The sequence below is a fragment of the Macadamia integrifolia genome, chromosome 12, assembly GCF_013358625.1.
Source record: "Macadamia integrifolia cultivar HAES 741 chromosome 12, SCU_Mint_v3, whole genome shotgun sequence".
NCBI classification, from domain to species: domain Eukaryota; kingdom Viridiplantae; phylum Streptophyta; class Magnoliopsida; order Proteales; family Proteaceae; genus Macadamia; species Macadamia integrifolia.
In genome coordinates this window covers 13,250,757-13,267,821 of record NC_056568.1, presented here as the reverse complement: position 1 = coordinate 13,267,821, position 17,065 = coordinate 13,250,757, and the positions used below count along the sequence as shown (strand labels likewise).

Below are 17,065 nucleotides of genomic sequence, written 5' to 3'. Positions count from 1 at the left end.
CCCCCCCCCCCCCCCGCCTCCCCCATTCCTCACTTCTCACCTTGTTCTTTTAACTTACTTGAGTTACACTCTTTGCATCACTCCATTCTATCATATTCTCTCTCTCTCTCTCTCTCTAAATTATTTTTTCAAAATGTGAGAATTTATTTCTCTTTTAGCTTACTTGGATTACACTCTTTGCATCAATTCCTTCTAAATTACTCTTTTCTTTTATTGAAAACTTATATATACCATGAGGGATTAAAAGCTTCACTAAGTGGTAGTTAAGGTCTTATGGCCCTCTATTATGAAAACAATAGGTACCATTTTTATTACAAGTAATTTCACCCATTACACTTACAAAAATTAACGTCAAACTTAGCTAATCAGGGTTCACCTTAGAAGATTTTTTTATTTTTAATTTTTTTTTTCTAAAAGGTTGGATGAAAAAATGTAAATTTATTTCTTCACTTACAAGAGAAGAAAAGAAGACATTTTACTACCTTGATATTGAACATGGATTGTAAAAAGCTAAAACTAGCAAAGTGTATAATGTGTTAGGTTGTCATTGTTCAATAGAGACAATTCCTGTTTGGTTAAGTAATGACAAAATATCTTACTTTTTTATTTGATTCTAGAGGTAATGAGGTGGCTATCAATTGTCGAGTGAATATATACCAAAAATGTAGTTTATAGACCATAGATCTAGCTAGTATTTCTTTATTATTATTATTATTTTTTTTTTTTTGTACTTTATCTTAATTATCATCAAGATATCCTAATGAAGAATATTTTTCCAAGATTTCTAACATTTTATTTTTAAATTAAAACAATAACATAATACGGATTCAATTTGGCTTGATTAATTGTTTTGGTTGATTCATCTTACCCTTATTAATATTTAAAAGAAAAAAAAAATATCCATTGCGCGAGGCTCTCGTCAATGTGGGATCTGGAAAGGTTGATAATGAACACATTCTAATACCCTGTTTTGCGGAGAAGTTGTTTCAGACTCGAATCCAATACCACTAAGTCGCAATAGAGAAGCCTTACCATTGTATTGAGGCCTGCTCAATCTTATTAATTTCTTCAATGCCATGCACACTAAACATGTAAGTAAATCAATTACACCAAAAGTACTGTTGAAACCAATACAAAAGCAAGGTTTATTTCTTGCAATATTGGTCAAAGATCTGAATTACTCTTTCTCAATCCAATAAGAGGATCATATCTCGTGGATTAAGAGATTCTCTCTTCATTGTCGATGAAGAAAAACCAATCCAACTTTTTTATTTTAAAGGGTGAAAAGTCATGAAATCATGCTAGTTTTATGTTCGTCCACTTCTAGTCCAAACAACTCACATGGAGTGATGGGTCCCTCTACATTGTATATGAGATACTGGTATAGAGCTATGATCCATAAAAATTGTTGTTTTTTCAGTTCTTCTAGCAGAAAAATAAAAACTTAAGACACTCTCAAGATCATTTCTATAAATAAATAAAATAGATGGAGGATGCTAGTAAGTGTTGTCTCTGCATCATCCATGTCGGCAACAAGAGGTGGAAGATTGATTAAATGGGTGGAGCACATGACACTGCACCCCCACTGGTGGTACTGTGTGTCATTTAAAATCTAAGTACACCTAAATCCAAAACCCATTTAATATGACTCTTATTTATGAAACCCATGTCTCTGTAAGCTTTAAATAATGAAGTAGTATTAAGGAGTACTATATAAATTAAGGACAGCATATGGACTTATGACTCCTAAATCACAATTAATTATGTCTTAAATATATATATTCCATGACAAGAGACGTTTAAGATTTGGGAATTTGATTCATAACTTGCATGAGATGTTGCAGAACAAGAACATTAGTATTGGGTCAAGCTTCCCATTCAGCTAAGCAATTTAAATTAGTGTAACATATCACATGTGGTTGGTGTTTCATTGTCTTCTTTAATCTTAGATGTTCCTTGCCACCACTCTACCATCACTAGGCGGGTAGTCTATAGAGGTCGATGAGTGAAAGCCCTATGCAACCTGCCATTTTTTTGGCCTACATAATTTTTCTTTCTCACCAAACTGATTGAACATTTATCAATGGTTGTTTCGGATTTGACAATACGACCAACATATGGTGTGCATTCTAGGTGTGGACTACCACTGGAAAACTCTAAAACTGTTGCCTCACTCAATGTGTTAAAGTGAAATTTGGGGATCTCTATCACACACACACATTGAAATGTCCCCATGTCCCTCTTATATGATGCCTTCGTCTCATGCCCCCATTGGTGTCTCTTGTTGGGTTGTCGCACAAACCCTTTGCTAAAATTTTTATAAGGGCAAAATGTTTTACGGAGGCTTCTCTAATTGCAAGCTAGAAGTTACAAGAGAAGGGAAAGAAAATGAAGTAAAATCATATTAAGAATCATCATTTTATAATTATCTTAAAATTTTTGTTATAAAATCATGTTGAAATAATTAACAATTTTTTTTTAATTTTTATTTTAGTTCTGATTTAATTTTACATGTAAATATATACTTTTTAAATCTTTGTCATGTATTAGGCTAATGTAGATCATCTCAAGCACAATTTTAGGTATCAATAATGGATTGGCCCGCCGATATCCATTAGGTTAAGCTGTCTCAATCCAAATATCATATTTTTATGAAAAAAAATGAAGATTCCCCTAGTTTAACTTTTCCCTGTGTTCCTTTGCACGGCTTGAGTGAGTTCTCACCAAATTAATAAACCTAATGATTACTCACTCTTCTATCAGTGATTCACCGATTAGTACATTGATAAAGAATCTTCCCATATTTGCTCTTTGATCAATGATTCATGATCCACTACATCTAAGGTATTGAAAGACTACAGATTACTGTCATCTCACGGATTTGATTTGAAAGGTCAAACAACTCTTTACCTCCAAAGCTACGCGGTCTTTGATTATGTATGTGTTTAGTCTTTGTTCTATTTCTTTTATTTTCTTTTTTTTGACATCGAAACATAACCTTAAGAAAATATTTGAATTGACCAAAATCTCCACATGTGAAATTTTAGGTTGAAAAATCTCATTCAATCTATTCCATGTGAGTGTGCACGTCCTTGTCACCTTGCATGGATGAAGTTTCAAGATCCGGTGTATACGGGTGGATGAAGATTCGGATCCCACGGTTTCAAAAGGGGCAGATATGGTGGGCGGCTGATTGACAATTCTACGTAAACCAGATATTGCAAGACCATGAGCGAGCGAGAGAGAGAGAGAGAGAGAACCGGCGGGAAAAGCGGGGGCCGCATGTACAGACAAAGACGGCGTGGGGGCCATGTTCTAAGGGGCCCAGGGCACGTTGCATAGAAAGTCGGAAGCACGTCGTGACACGTGGCATTCGGTGATTTATGAGGGGGAGTATATGCAGGTGGAGCCCACATCTACGAAACTCCAATCTGGCGTTTCTGTCCGGACTCCGGAGCGGAAATCGGGCCTCCAATAGAGTCCAAAGTCCACAGTCAACAAAATCCAACAGTACATCTCTAACCACATCTCATGGCCACGTGACATTTTGCCTCGGGATTCTAAGAGATGCCAAACAAAAAGCACACATCCTTTCCCACGTTTCCGAATATTTTTCTACCAAAATAAAAATATTTCTAAATATCAAAAACTCTTTTTATCACTTGAAATTTTTTGTTTATCGAAAATTTAAATGAGTATAGAACATCAAGACCTAACAGTGGTCCAAAGGTACTATTACGGTCTTAAAAGAACTCAATCTTATAAATTGACTTTCAAGATGAAGGGACTCAAGACCATATCAATCAACATCAATTTTCATAGGAAACCGTTATAAGATCAGTCTTCATAAGTTAATATGGGATAGTAACATATGCAGTTTTGTCAAACCACATAAATTTCTTTTATCTTCCATAATCGTATGCACCTGCATCTACCACTAGTGCAAGTGTAATGGTAGAATTTGACATCAAATTAAAGAGCTGGAAATGTGGGACTCTAGTGAGTGAGTGAATGAGTGGCCATTTGAACTTATGGCCTAGTTGGTTGTATTGTATATTTGTATCATATCCATACGTTAACTAACGATTACAAATCACAATATAATATAAGAAAAGGATAAAATATATATAATACAACGATGTATGTATGGGGTATTGGGGTGTCAGTGCCGATAGGTGACACCACTGACACTGTAAAACTCTATCACACCTTACCTTTCATGGTGCATTACACCGTTGAGGATTCATGATTGAAGCCCATGATCCATCGTCTCTCTTTCAAACATCGGGTCCGATTATATTAGGTTGCGTTTGATAGTCATTTAGTTTCAGAAACGATATTTTGTGTCAAAAATAAAATTTTTAATTTTTGTGTCAAAATATCGTTTAAAAAAAAATATATGGTGTTTGATGAACCTGTTTCAAGAACGATTACCCTAATTGTTCATTTTTTTTTATATTTAAAACGAAACCGAAACAACGGAACAAGGTTTCGTCGATCAATCATTTTATGTTTTCAGCATTTTTTCCCCTTTTTTATTTCAAAAAACACCAAATTGACACAAAACAATTTATTCCCTTTTTTGTTCCCATAAAATAAAAAATCGTCAAAAACGTTTTTTCTGAATGACTATCACATGCAGTCTTATTCTCCGCTGATACCGATCCATTAAAGGTAAAATAGTTCAAAATCTTAAAATAATAAAATAAAAAAACAAGAATAAATTCATCGGGATTCAAATAAATGTGAGACAAGGTCAATCCCAGTAAATAGTGCAAGATTATTGTAGGAAGTCATGGTGAGAATCCGAGCTCGAAGATTCTGAGATGCAAGTGCATGCAGACAAAGAATCCAATGCCGTTGTACATGATCAGTCTCTTTCAGTCCCGTCGGTGCACTTTCTTGTGGTTGCTTCTTCTTTCTTCCATTTCATTTGTTGTTGTTTTTTAATAAATAAATAAAAGTATTAAAGCATATCATAAATATCTGTCCCATGTGGCCCACCTCCACCGCATTTTGTGCCCAGTGTCTTCTCTCCATTTGTTCCAGAGGATTCTCCTCCCCATTCTCTTTTTGGGAAAACTTTTAGGGGAAAAGATCCCAACGACGCCAGCTTAAATCAGAAACTCCACACCGGCATCCCCTTTTCCTCACTTATATTAATGTAGCACTTGCCACCTTCCCTTTTAAAATGTCTTAAATACCCTAGTTATTGATTTCCAATAGTACCCTTTCTAATGTTCAAAACTGCACATGGGCATTGGAAAGAACCATCCCTATAGATCACTTTTGCACGTTCTTTCACAATTCATTATTCATCCATATCTAAAATGGCCCCCTAACTGGAAAATTAGAAAGGGGGAACCCTCAAACGCCCATATCAAAATACAGGCATCAAAGGAAACCTTTTTCTCTTTTATTTAATGCAGTCAAAAGTATGATTGAAAAACTAAGTTTGGACTCGCGCTTAAGTTTTGATTCTAGTGAGTCGTCTGAATGAAGTAAAAAAAACATGAAACTTGATCAGAAGTCATGAAAATTCATCTAGGTTTAAGAAGTGACCAAATTGTGTTTGAATAAATCCGAATTTTTATTGACTTAATGTTTTATATATATATATATATATAATCATATGAAACTCACCGAGTTTGATTTTTTTTTCTCTTATTGGGCTATATATCTTTGCTTTTTCAAATGTTATGTGTGTCTAATTATTAGCCTTAGGGAAGCGCTATCCATCAGATCAAGGTTTGTCCATGCCATTGCAAGTGGCACCACTCATTCTGGTTATTCTTCATGTTAATTATCTCGGCAAGCCACTCACTATTCATTTTTGGTGCCCATTATTGAAGACATTGTTTAGGTCTCGTTTGGGTTTGTTTCTTGTCTTTTTAGTTATATATATAGGGAAGCAAATCGTATTATTCCTTACTTGCTCATAATATCTTATTAATGATATGTAAGACAGTTTGATCATATTTTAATCCTTGGCTTCATGATCTTTCTACTGATAAAGCCTTAAGTTCATCATGATATTTCAATCAATAAAAAAAAAATTGTCTATAAATGGATCCCAATGTCTTTGACTTACTTGTCAAGTTTCGGAAAAAAAAAATAATGAATATCACGGATTGCTATCAAGTTGCATGAATGATAGGTTTTACAGAAAATCAATATCGATGGGATTTTTGCATTTCATAGAGGTAACGGCGTCATTTCGCCTTCTGATAGTAATCGTTTTCGTATAACATATATTATTAAAAGGAATGAAGGTGGTGCCATGTTAGGACTTACAAGTAGTGGTTGGCAGCAGAGGAAAAAATTGATTTCACATCTAATGGTGATGCTGCCCACGTGTCACGTGTCACGTGTCTACTCGTCATATCATTAATCATGGTGGATGCTTTTATTGACAATAATAATTACGATTATAAATTATAATTATTATAACTATTTGATTAAAAAATAAAACATTATTTAGATAGTGATATACAGATGTAACTACACGAGATGAAATTTAAAAAAATAGGGGAAAATATCTTCTTCAGCCGTGACTACCGTCATCTGCGCCGCGTATAGTGAACTCTAAGCAAAGTTTGCATGTGAATTCGTTTCTCTTTCTTCTGTCTATCATAACTAACTATGGTGTTTGGAATATTGGAATGTTGGATTAGAGAGAGAGAGAGAGAGAGAGGACAAAATGGCACGCAGCAAGGTATATTCCACAAACATGTGCCATTACGTAGAAGATCCAAACTTGTTTCCATAGCTATTGGGACAGTTTTGCCCATTCAACATGCGTTTTCATACACTTAATTAGGAGTGCATGGAAGGGTGTTTCTGTCTTTTTGCACCATTAAACTTTACTCTCTCCCACTCTGGCATGCGCTTGGGTTGAGTGAGGATATACCTAAATATAAAAGAAGAGAAAAGATCACTACATGAGTAGTGCTCCTTTCATGATTTCCTCTCCCATGGCTGTCTCAGGAGTGAGGACCACTCAGGTACTTTTGTACTTTTGAAAAGTACTTAATTAGATACATATACGTATTTGCTTATATTGAAAGAGAGGTTATTAGATTAGGACCGAATTTTCCCATACCCACTAATCACTTGGTGGATGTGTTCGAATAGTGTTCATAGGGTGTAGGGAATAGTGGGGGTATTACGGACCATTAATAAATAGAGGACAAACATTTATAACCATTGATTATTAAACCATCATACACCATTTCTCCGCATACAATAGTATGGGTCAAATCCCAATATGATTCAACTACACTCTATTTGGTCTATTAGAATAAACCGATCAATCTGATCTCTCTCTCTCTCTTGGTAGAGTTTATTGTAGAGTAGCCACCTTTTTTTTTTTTTTTTTTTTTTATGGAATTGATTCAAATGAATGAGATCTCAAGTGGAGGAATCCTAAGGTTCCATTTGGTTGCAAGGAAAATAGGGGAATGGTTTTGAAACAGTTCAAATCTAAAAAATATAAAATTATAATCATTATCCAACATGACAGCATAAATTACTTAAATTTATTTCATATATTTTTAAATGTAATTTTCATGTTACTTCATTCTAAATCCAAGACTCAATCCGTTTGGTTTCAAGGGGAATTAAAGAGATGGAAATGAAAAGTTTGGAAACCTAAAAATGAAGTTTTTTTGTAATCATTATCTAACAGTATTGTATATTTCATACTATGATTAGTAATAATATTTTTCAATGTGATTTTTACTTTTAAATTCAATTCGGTTCAATGTAAAAAATAAAATTCAATAACTAAATAAAAAATGATTTGAATTTAACAATATAAACATGTGGGTTAATAATTGCAAAATTTCCCTTTTTAGGTTTCCTTCCTTTTCTTTCCTTTTACTTGCAACTAGACTCAGCCAACCCAAAAAAAATCCAGGGTATCAATACTTTACATCTAGGAAAATGGAAACAAATAACCATTGACCAACTTTCAGTTAACTCTTCAGGGAGGAGGTGACCACATGCTGTTGTGGGCTTTTGTTTGGTTCAATGAAATTTTCTTTCAAGAAGAAGTAAAAGAAAGAGAGTTTCCCAAATTCAAAGAAAAGTATCATAAACAGTTGATGTCCCCTTCAAAAATTGTTAACATTTCAACTCTAACCAAACATACTAAAACTTTTATATGGTGGTTGGAAGCCGAAATGTTTGGTAAAAGAACTTGTCAAAAATATTATCTTACCAAGTATTAATTTGGTCTAAAGCCATCTTAGGATGAACAATATATTTTCAAACTTTAACTACTAACATGTTGACTCCTTAATCGACTTATGAGTAGTCACTAAAGTATCCAATTGTAGAATGTCCAACTTAGGCACTTGAAACTAGTTTAGCAAAATACAAATCCAAACTACTTTTTCAAAGGAAGTAGAAATTTTGGTTTTAGGGGGATCTTCCATTACTCATTTCCTGGGAACTTCATCATTAGGGATTTGTAAGAAGGCAAGCAAACCGTAGTATATTTGCTTTGTTGAAAGGTCACCTAATTTGGTGAACATGCATACAAAGTTGTAAGGTGCAGAATGGAGAAGTTGATACTCTACCCAAAAAAAGAAAAAAAAATTGAGAAGTTAATCTCCTAAGATTCAAGGTTCCCATGCCGCCAGTGTGAGAGGAATCGGTATGTAATATTAATGGTTGGCCTGAAAAAGAATCATTCATATGAGACCCATATATTCAGAACAAGTAAGAAAAATAATAAATAAAAAATCTTGTGAGGAAAACGATACTATGGCATCGTGTGGGGATAGTTTTTCCATTGAATGTCTTTTTTGTGCAATCCTTGAGATATTAGGCCTTTTGAGTTTCAGGAAAAAAAAAAAAAAAAAAAAAAAAAACCTACCCAAGAGAGTGGTCTGTGCCAGAGTCCACATCCTCTGTAACAAGCGATGAGATGCAGTGAGCATTGGACGACTACGAGCATCTGGACACACACCCCAAGGGGATCTCAGCTACCCGATGCTTATCACACCAATCTAGCGGCTACAGACGATCTTCACACCCTATGCTAATGCTCTAATGTGTCTATCTCTCTCCTCCCCTTTTAAAAAGACACTTTTACCCCTTGTTTTGTGGATAGCGATAGAAATAGGGGGCACTAGCGTATGCTGCACTCAAAAACAAACAACTACCCCGCTTTTTTTTTCCCTAAAAGGCAATGTCACCCGTACACCAACACAAGGGCCTATGGGAGCACTATTAGAAGCATTAACGTAACCTATATTTTCATCTTTTATGAATGGGACAATCATTTCACTCCTCACTATGTTTGAGCACAAGGGCCTGCATTGCCTTTTAGGCTTCTTTTTCCCTTGTTTTCCTATCAATTTCTCATATTCCCCCCCACCAAAAAAAAAAAAAAAAAAAACCTCAACTCACAATTCCAAAGTTATGAGATATAGATTTTTCATCAATGTAAGTTGGTTTTCTGTTTTCTCCTCTCACCCATTAACATCTCACTACCTTTTTCAAAATTTTCCAGTGGGAAAAGGAAAAACAGTGTACTTCACTCTCACAGTCTCTCCCCTCTCCCCTTTCCCCTCTTTCCTTACTAAACCGATTACAAACCGTAAGACGAAAGGCAGCAACAAACCAAACCCGAATCAGTAATAAAATGTACAACTCAAACCGATACATATCGATTAGTCATCAGCTTTAATTAGGGAATTTCCAACTGAACCTCGAATTAATTGAACCGAGACCAGATGAATTAACCGCCCTTAACTGATAGCAACACTGCTATCACCGACGGATTTCTGCAACCATTGATGTACTTGTTAAATCACCCAACAGGGGTGTACAAAGGTTTGAATTGTAATCTATGCTATGAGATTTTATCACCAATGACAGACGAAGTTAAATGTACCAACTGTTGTGATTTGTAATTTAATTAATCATCAGCAAGGCATCATCTATCCATACTCTTGTTTCAATGCGCAGAAGGCACTCTTGCATTTTTCCTTCCATGCACAGCATTCTACTGTGTGAGGTCAGAGGAATTGAAACTTCTTCCTTTCTAAAGTTCTCACCTCCCTATCAACAAAGCTTTAATTTTCTGAAGCACAAAGAACTGCGCCCGGAAATTTGATTTAAACAAAAAAACACCCATAGACCATGGAAACTTCCCCTCTTTAAATCATCAGATAGCTACATTTAAAGAAACTTGTCAAGTTTTGTCTTTCGCCATGTGGACGTTAATGCCCCAAAAATGTTGTGGGTAATGAACATGGGGCTTATTGCTGGAAACCAAGCATTCCATGTATATTCTGCAAAATTGCTTTCTATGTCCCTGCACTTTGTATTTAAATCACATATTCATACTTTGACTTTCGAAGTTGTTCTTCTTGCATTTACAAGGAGAAATAGCAGCAGGAGTAAGAGAACTGTCATGCCTAATGATAAAACCTTCCAATGATGGATCCCATATGAATTGCTGAAAGTGATTAATTGGCTCTCCTGCAATATTGTTATCTCATACAAATTAAATTACAATGTAGGAAGTAAGGTAGACGTAGGTAGTATCTATGAGCAGCTGTCTTTGCAGCAAGGAAAATAATTTCATCCTAACTTATTCAAAATAATAACAATAATAACCAAAAAATAAAAAACCATCCTATGCATGTAACTCTATTAATGCATGCCAACTTTGTAGGTAGAAATATTCAAAGCATGGATGGGACGGGTAAGAAAATGGGCACTGATACCCCTCACAAATGAGAAAATCAGGAGGAACAATCACCAAAAGTAATGCAATAAATACTAATCGAACAATTGAGCAGATAATAACTAATCAGGATCCTGTTAGAACAGGCAATGCATTTATAAAATGATATTAAGGCCTAAACTTGCATCCAGACAGCAAAAGTGAACTTAATTGTTTGGAAATTTGTACACTATTTTGTATTTGAGGAACTTCTACTCTCTTTGCTTCAATAATGGATGAGTTCAGTAGAGATATTTAAGGTAAGTTCCCACGGAGTATGTTTTTTGCTGATGATTTAACTTTGGTTGCCAAAACATAAGAAAGAACAAATGGCAAGTTAGAATCATGGAGAAATGCTTTGAAAACAAAAGGTTTTAAGATATGTTGAGAGTAAGATGGCATTTATGGAGTGTAACTTCAGTAACAAAAAAGGAGTCGAAATGGATGAGTTAGCATCAATGACAGGGAGGTAACCAAAGGAGGAGAAATTAAAAAAGATGTTCGACATTGAATTAAATAAGGGTGGATGAAGTGCAGAGGTAGTTTTGGATTCTGTGATAGATAGATTAGGATGTTGGGATGAATGAATGAAAAAACCAGGAAAGATAAAATAAGGACTGAACACATTCTACATAATTTAGAGTGATTCTGATAGGTGATAAGTCGGTGGAAAGCTGTTTGAGTTGGTTTGGGCATAAAAAATAGAAGGACCATTAAGTGTAACAGTAAGCATAAGAGATATGATACAGATTAAAGGAGCCATGAACAAGGGGTAGATCCAAAAATGACTTGGGGAGTAGTAGGAAAAGATCCATATGGCTCTGGGCTAACAAACAACATGACTTTAAATAAGGCTGAGTGGGGAAACTGGATCCGCACAGCCAATCCTGTTGTAGCTGGGATGAAGCTCAGTTGAGTAGATTCACTGGCTGCTACAATAACAGTATTTCAATAGGGTAAGGAGAATAATGATCCTTCTCTCTAAAACTAAGTCGCATCCTACAAGAACAATGCTCTTCCTTGGGGTTATACCTTACCATAACTAAAAATCATAAAACAAAATGATACAAGAAAGAGGATGGGAGGCCAAGTAACAACTTCGATAAATTTAGTACTACAATAGAAATGTGGACTAACCGGTTCTACCAACTTTTGCATAAGACGATTCCTTTGTTGTGCAAATATGTCTTGCGCATACTTGTATAGCTCCACATCAAGATTGTTAAGTGACATTATCCGCTGGAGGACCACGTCAGGAACCTGAAGGCGTGCCTATAGAGTTCCAAAAAGGGAAAAAGCATCAATAATAAGTCCAGTTCTGCAGAGAGCTCCCAAAATTTGAACAAAAGTGCATCACATGCCAATCAAATTGCAGTTCCAGAGCAAAAGGTTAGTTTATGCAGATAAATCAGAGAAATTGGGTTTATTTTAGTAGAAATAAGAATTGGGTTGGGTTACATGTGTGTTGGGCCTTTGGACTAATAAGTTTTCACAGCAATAGGCCACTTTAATAGGCCTAAATTATGGATAGGAGGTAGGAATACAGGATTTATTAGTTAGTTTAGCTGTGGGGTTTGTTTAGGTTCTATTTTCATTACTATATTTTAATTGTGGGGCTGGATTAGGCTATTATAAATCCAGTCTATTTCAGTCTCTTTTAATTATTATTTCATAGAATCTTCTAGTCAGTTAAGACAATCTGCAAAGCAAGCAATGGCTGGAGGAGTTTTAGGCTGTGTTTGAGTTCTGTTTTGAAATTTTATAATTTATGTAAGCCCCCAACCAACGAATTTGAGAAATAAAGAAGAAGATTTGGTTTGTTTTGGTCTGCGAATTCACGCTTGCATCTGTGGGATTCAGGTGTGTTGACTCTCGTTGACTCAAGAGTGCTTAGCTGCGGTGAGATTCAATAGTGAACCCTGGTGGGATTCTAGCCCCTAAAGATCATGTGGGCACAAGGCAGTCAACTCTCATTGAAGATGGGATGAGCCAACAACAAGACAAGCGCTCCTCTATCGGTGGGAGTTATGGCTGGTTACGATTTCCTGATCATATTTTCCTTCTCTTTCTGTTCTTATCCGTTAGTTAAACAGATCAGATCTCCCCAGTGCATGATTATTTCTTTCTATTTTCTTAACTCTGTTTGCTATCATTAAATACTATTCTGATAGCTGTTATACTGCCCTATTTTTCTTCAGTTTCTTTTTCTGAATAATAGTCCTAAGTTCTGGATTCAAGTTCTGTTTTCAAAATTTCTTCTAGTCAAATTTCAGCTTTCTTACTTGAAGTCAACTACTTCAAAAAATCTGTTTTCTGATCTGTTTTGTTAATTCTAAGTTCAGAATACTGTTCTGGTTCTACTACTGAATAATAGTCCCCAGTGCAGCTATGATTTTTATTTTGTAATTCCTATAAGCTTGAATAGTAAACTTTTGTTTTTTTATTAAGATAAATGTGGAAACTCTTTATGCTTATATTTTATTATTTCCTTTAAGTAATAGTATTTTAAAAGATAATTTCATAAACAAATTATTTCCTTATTTAAGTTAAATTTGACCATAATAGCATGTATGTAATTATTGATTTCATTGTTCAAAAGTGAATTTATATAAAGTGTTTGTCAAACGCTGTTTCTGTTCTTTTCCTGTTCTAAGGACATTTCTGAAATAGTTTTACCAAACGCTGTTTCTATTTCGCCAGAGTGCCTTCACAGCATGGAATCGAAAAAGAACACTCTCCAGGAATAGAAGTGTTATCAAACGGTCCCTTAGTTCCAACTTCCAACCATTGATTTAAGAAAATCCTACTTAAAGACTGCTTTCTAAAAGTCTCAGTTTCTGAATCTGATCTGCTATTTTAGTTTCCTGTTTTCTGCTATTGGTTTAACAACTTTTCAAGCTCTTGACTGAATTCTGATTACAACCCTAATCCATCCTGCGATTCTGCAGCGCTTGAGTCTACTCTCAGTGGGATTCTCTCATAACATGGTATCTGTCTGTTGGATCTAGATCACATTTTACAGATCTGCCAGAGTTTCAGATTCATTTGAATACTTTTATTCGATTTTTTTTTTTAATTTCTCCTAATCTGGTTGTGTTCCTTTTCCTGCAATCTTGTTGCAGCCTAATCTCTCACTGGATTTGCCTAATTTGGGATTATCCCAACATTCGTTCTCCATTTCACCAAAAAGGGGGTTGGGATGTGTAGGGAAAAGCAAATGAATGCTTGTGATAGAGCAGATAAGAAAAACCCGCTGCCACTTGTTTGGACATCTTATCAGTGCATTTCATTGTTCATCATAATTTGAGAGTTGAGACATTTTTTTGACTGGGTACAAGTCAGATTTTGGTAAAGGCATTAGTATAATGTTTTGATGAATCAATAACAAATGGGTGCTCAGATGAGCTACTAAAGGAGTCTTCCTCTAATCAGAGACTAGCAGTCAGTCAAGATACCCTTTTTCCCACTCTCTTTTTGGATAAATACTCAACTGAGATGCTTTAGTAGTGGATCCTACAAAATTAGTTAATATAATCTGGGCGCAGATGCTCTATGAGAAATTTAATAATGATTTCCGTATTTGATTTAATGTTCCTGAGTTGCATTTGCACTCTGCTGCTGTTTCCAACGACTCAAGAGAATGGTTTAAGATTTTAGAAGGGAAAGGGCTTCATCTATTTCTTTAAGGTTTTTTGGGAATGAAGGCCCCTTGTTAAGTTCCTTCATTGGAAGGCAATGCAAGACTAATTGTGATATTTATACAAATGTAGCTGGCTAATCACAGCCCACCATCTCCTTAACCGCTGGTGCTTCCCAATGAATAGAGGCTGTTTCCTGACTCGAACCCATGACCATTAGCTTACAATGGACAATAGATATGTTGTGCAATATCGCTGAGGGGCCATAAGATCATCTGCCACCTTGTTCCTTTAAACATCTCCTGGGTTCTTTGTGGACACAGAAACATCTGTCTTTGATTGAAAAGGAGGTTAAAGGATGAATTTTTAGAAGGCTATTGTAACATGGGTATTCAGCAGCGAAGCTTCATTGACCTAAGGTGTTGAGATTCCAAAATTGGTGGACTCATTATAAAACATTTGGATACGCTGGACTGAAGCAGACTAGATTTTGTGCAGTTTTATTACAAAAAGAATAAGAATGAGAGAGCATTTAAAATGGATATAAAGATAAGCCCAAAGCACAGATTTTTTTTTACTGGTTCACTCAACCATAAAGAGGGAGAAAATGACGAGAATGGAGAGATATAGTGCGGCAGTGCTTCATTTGTACCGGGTACCATGCCCATACCAATAAAATTGAAAGGAAAATTTCATTAAGATGGCAACAGTATTATCCCTGCTTTACAATGTAAGATTGAGCAACAAAGAAGTGACAGAATGTAATTGATGAGGGAACACATGGATGAATTGATGCATGGCTTTGGACCGGGTGAAAACATTATTATGGGAGGGGATCTGAACAGACACATTGGTAGGGATAGGAGAGGTTCATGGAGGTTATGGAGTTGGGGAGAGGAATGAGGAGGGAATCTCAGTTTTGGACATTGCAACTGCCTATGATTTATCCATTGCTGACATTCTTTTCGCTTAAAGGGAAGAACACTTAATTACATAGAAAAGTGGGCAGCATTCTAGTCAAATAAACTTCTACCTTACTAGAAAGTCCGAAAGATGAATGTGTAAGGATTGTATGGTTATCCCTGGAGAGGGCTTAACTTCTCAACATAGATTCTTGATCTTGGACATGTATTTCTGTTTGCCTAAGAGTAAACCAAGGAAACATGTTTGCCCTAAGGTTAGGCGATGGAGATTGACTGAGAGTCAGTGGGGTCTTTTACAGATAATGTGGTGAAGCATGGGAAGTGGGATTGTGAAGGGAACGCCAAAACGATGTAGAATGAGATAACGGATTGCATTAATAAAGTTGCCAAGGAGGTTCTAGGAGTACTCAATTGGCCCCTAGAGAGACTTAGTGGTGGGATGTGAAGTTCTAGGCTGCCATCAAAATTAAGAAAGATAATTTTAAGATTTGGGAAAGGACTGGGGAAGTTGAAGATAAAGAGAGATAGGCCGTCAGAAACAAGGGAAGGAAGATTGTGGGGAAAGCAAGGGTGAGGAAATATGATGATTTCTACAACAATTTAAATACCAAGGAAGGGGAAAATGCTCTTTATAAGAAAGCTAAAATCTGAGAAAGGAAGAGTAGAGATCTCGATCATGTTCGATGTATTAAGAATGGTGATGGTAGAGTGCTTGTGAAGGATGAGAACATAAAGAGGAGATGGGATGAGTATTTTTGTGACTTACTTAATTGAGACAACCCTAGTAGGAGTGGTTCGAGTATCCTGCTCGACAATAGGTATCATAGTTATGTACACAAGATAGGAGTGACCGAGGTTAAGGAAGCCCTAAGAAAGATGAAAGTAGGGAAGACTTTTAAGTCCGGATGAGGTCCCAATTGTAGTGTGGAAGATTATGGGACCACGTGGGGTTGGTTGGTTAACCACATAGTTTTTAAGGCGTTGGTGCGGTCCAGTAGAGGTAAGGCAGTCAGCCGACTCAGGAGTAGCGCGAAAGGCGGTCGCCTTTTACACTAAGGCACTATAAAATTGTTTTTCTAAAGATTCCAAATTACATATTATTATTGGGACGTGTATAAAATCTGATGCACATGTGATGCATTGGATCAAAAATCATATAAAAACTAAAAACCCTTTCCATAAAAAAAAAAAAAAAAAAAAACCCAATCAAAAGTTGAAAACCGCGTGCCTCTCTCATTCTCTCTGAGTCATTTGCCTCCAAAACTCAAAACCCCAAGCCCCAACGTCCGACGAGGCGACGATCATCCTCCGGCGACTTCTCTTCTCCTCCGACAGACTTCGGCGACATCCGGCGACATCCGGCGGCATCTCCATCTTCTTCGACAGCCTTCGACAGACTTCGACAGCCTTCGGTGAGCCTTCGACAGACTTCGACAGCCATCGGCGGCATCTCCTTCTCCTTCGACGGCCTTCGACAACCTTCGGCGAGCCTTCGATAGCCTTCGGTGACATCCGGCGAGCCTTCGACAGCCTTCGGTGACATCCAGCGAGCCTTCGACAGCCTTCGGCGTCATCTCCTTCGCCGGCAGCATCTCCTTCGACAAACTTCACTTCGATAGCTCTTTGTAAGTTTTTTTTTTTTTCTCTCTTTTCTTCTTTCTTCTCCCTGCTTGTTCCTTCTGCGTATGATTTTTTTTTTCTTTCTGTGACTGTGTTGGCTGCTGTTGTAACTTTGTAAGTGAAATGTTTTTTTTTTTTTTTTT

At 36.2% G+C, this 17,065-nt stretch overlaps 1 protein-coding gene across 6 annotated transcripts in view; it reads right to left on the bottom strand.

Annotated features, from left to right (window-relative positions):
• Positions 1 to 9,894: 9,894 nt before the first annotated feature.
• LOC122057849 (protein-tyrosine sulfotransferase) overlaps positions 9,895 to 17,065 on the bottom strand; it is a 52,363-nt gene continuing 45,192 nt past the window's right edge. For 5 of the 6 annotated variants that reach the window (XM_042620172.1, XM_042620173.1, XM_042620169.1 and 2 more), the window contains exons 12-13: positions 11,879 to 12,013; positions 9,895 to 10,494 (exon numbers count right to left, since the gene is read on the bottom strand). In XM_042620172.1, the coding sequence (XP_042476106.1) occupies positions 10,354 to 10,494; positions 11,879 to 12,013 (276 nt within the window). In that variant the 3' untranslated portion in view covers positions 9,895 to 10,353. The remainder of the gene's footprint in view (positions 10,495 to 11,878; positions 12,014 to 17,065) is intronic. The other variant, XM_042620174.1, reaches the window with a different exon arrangement.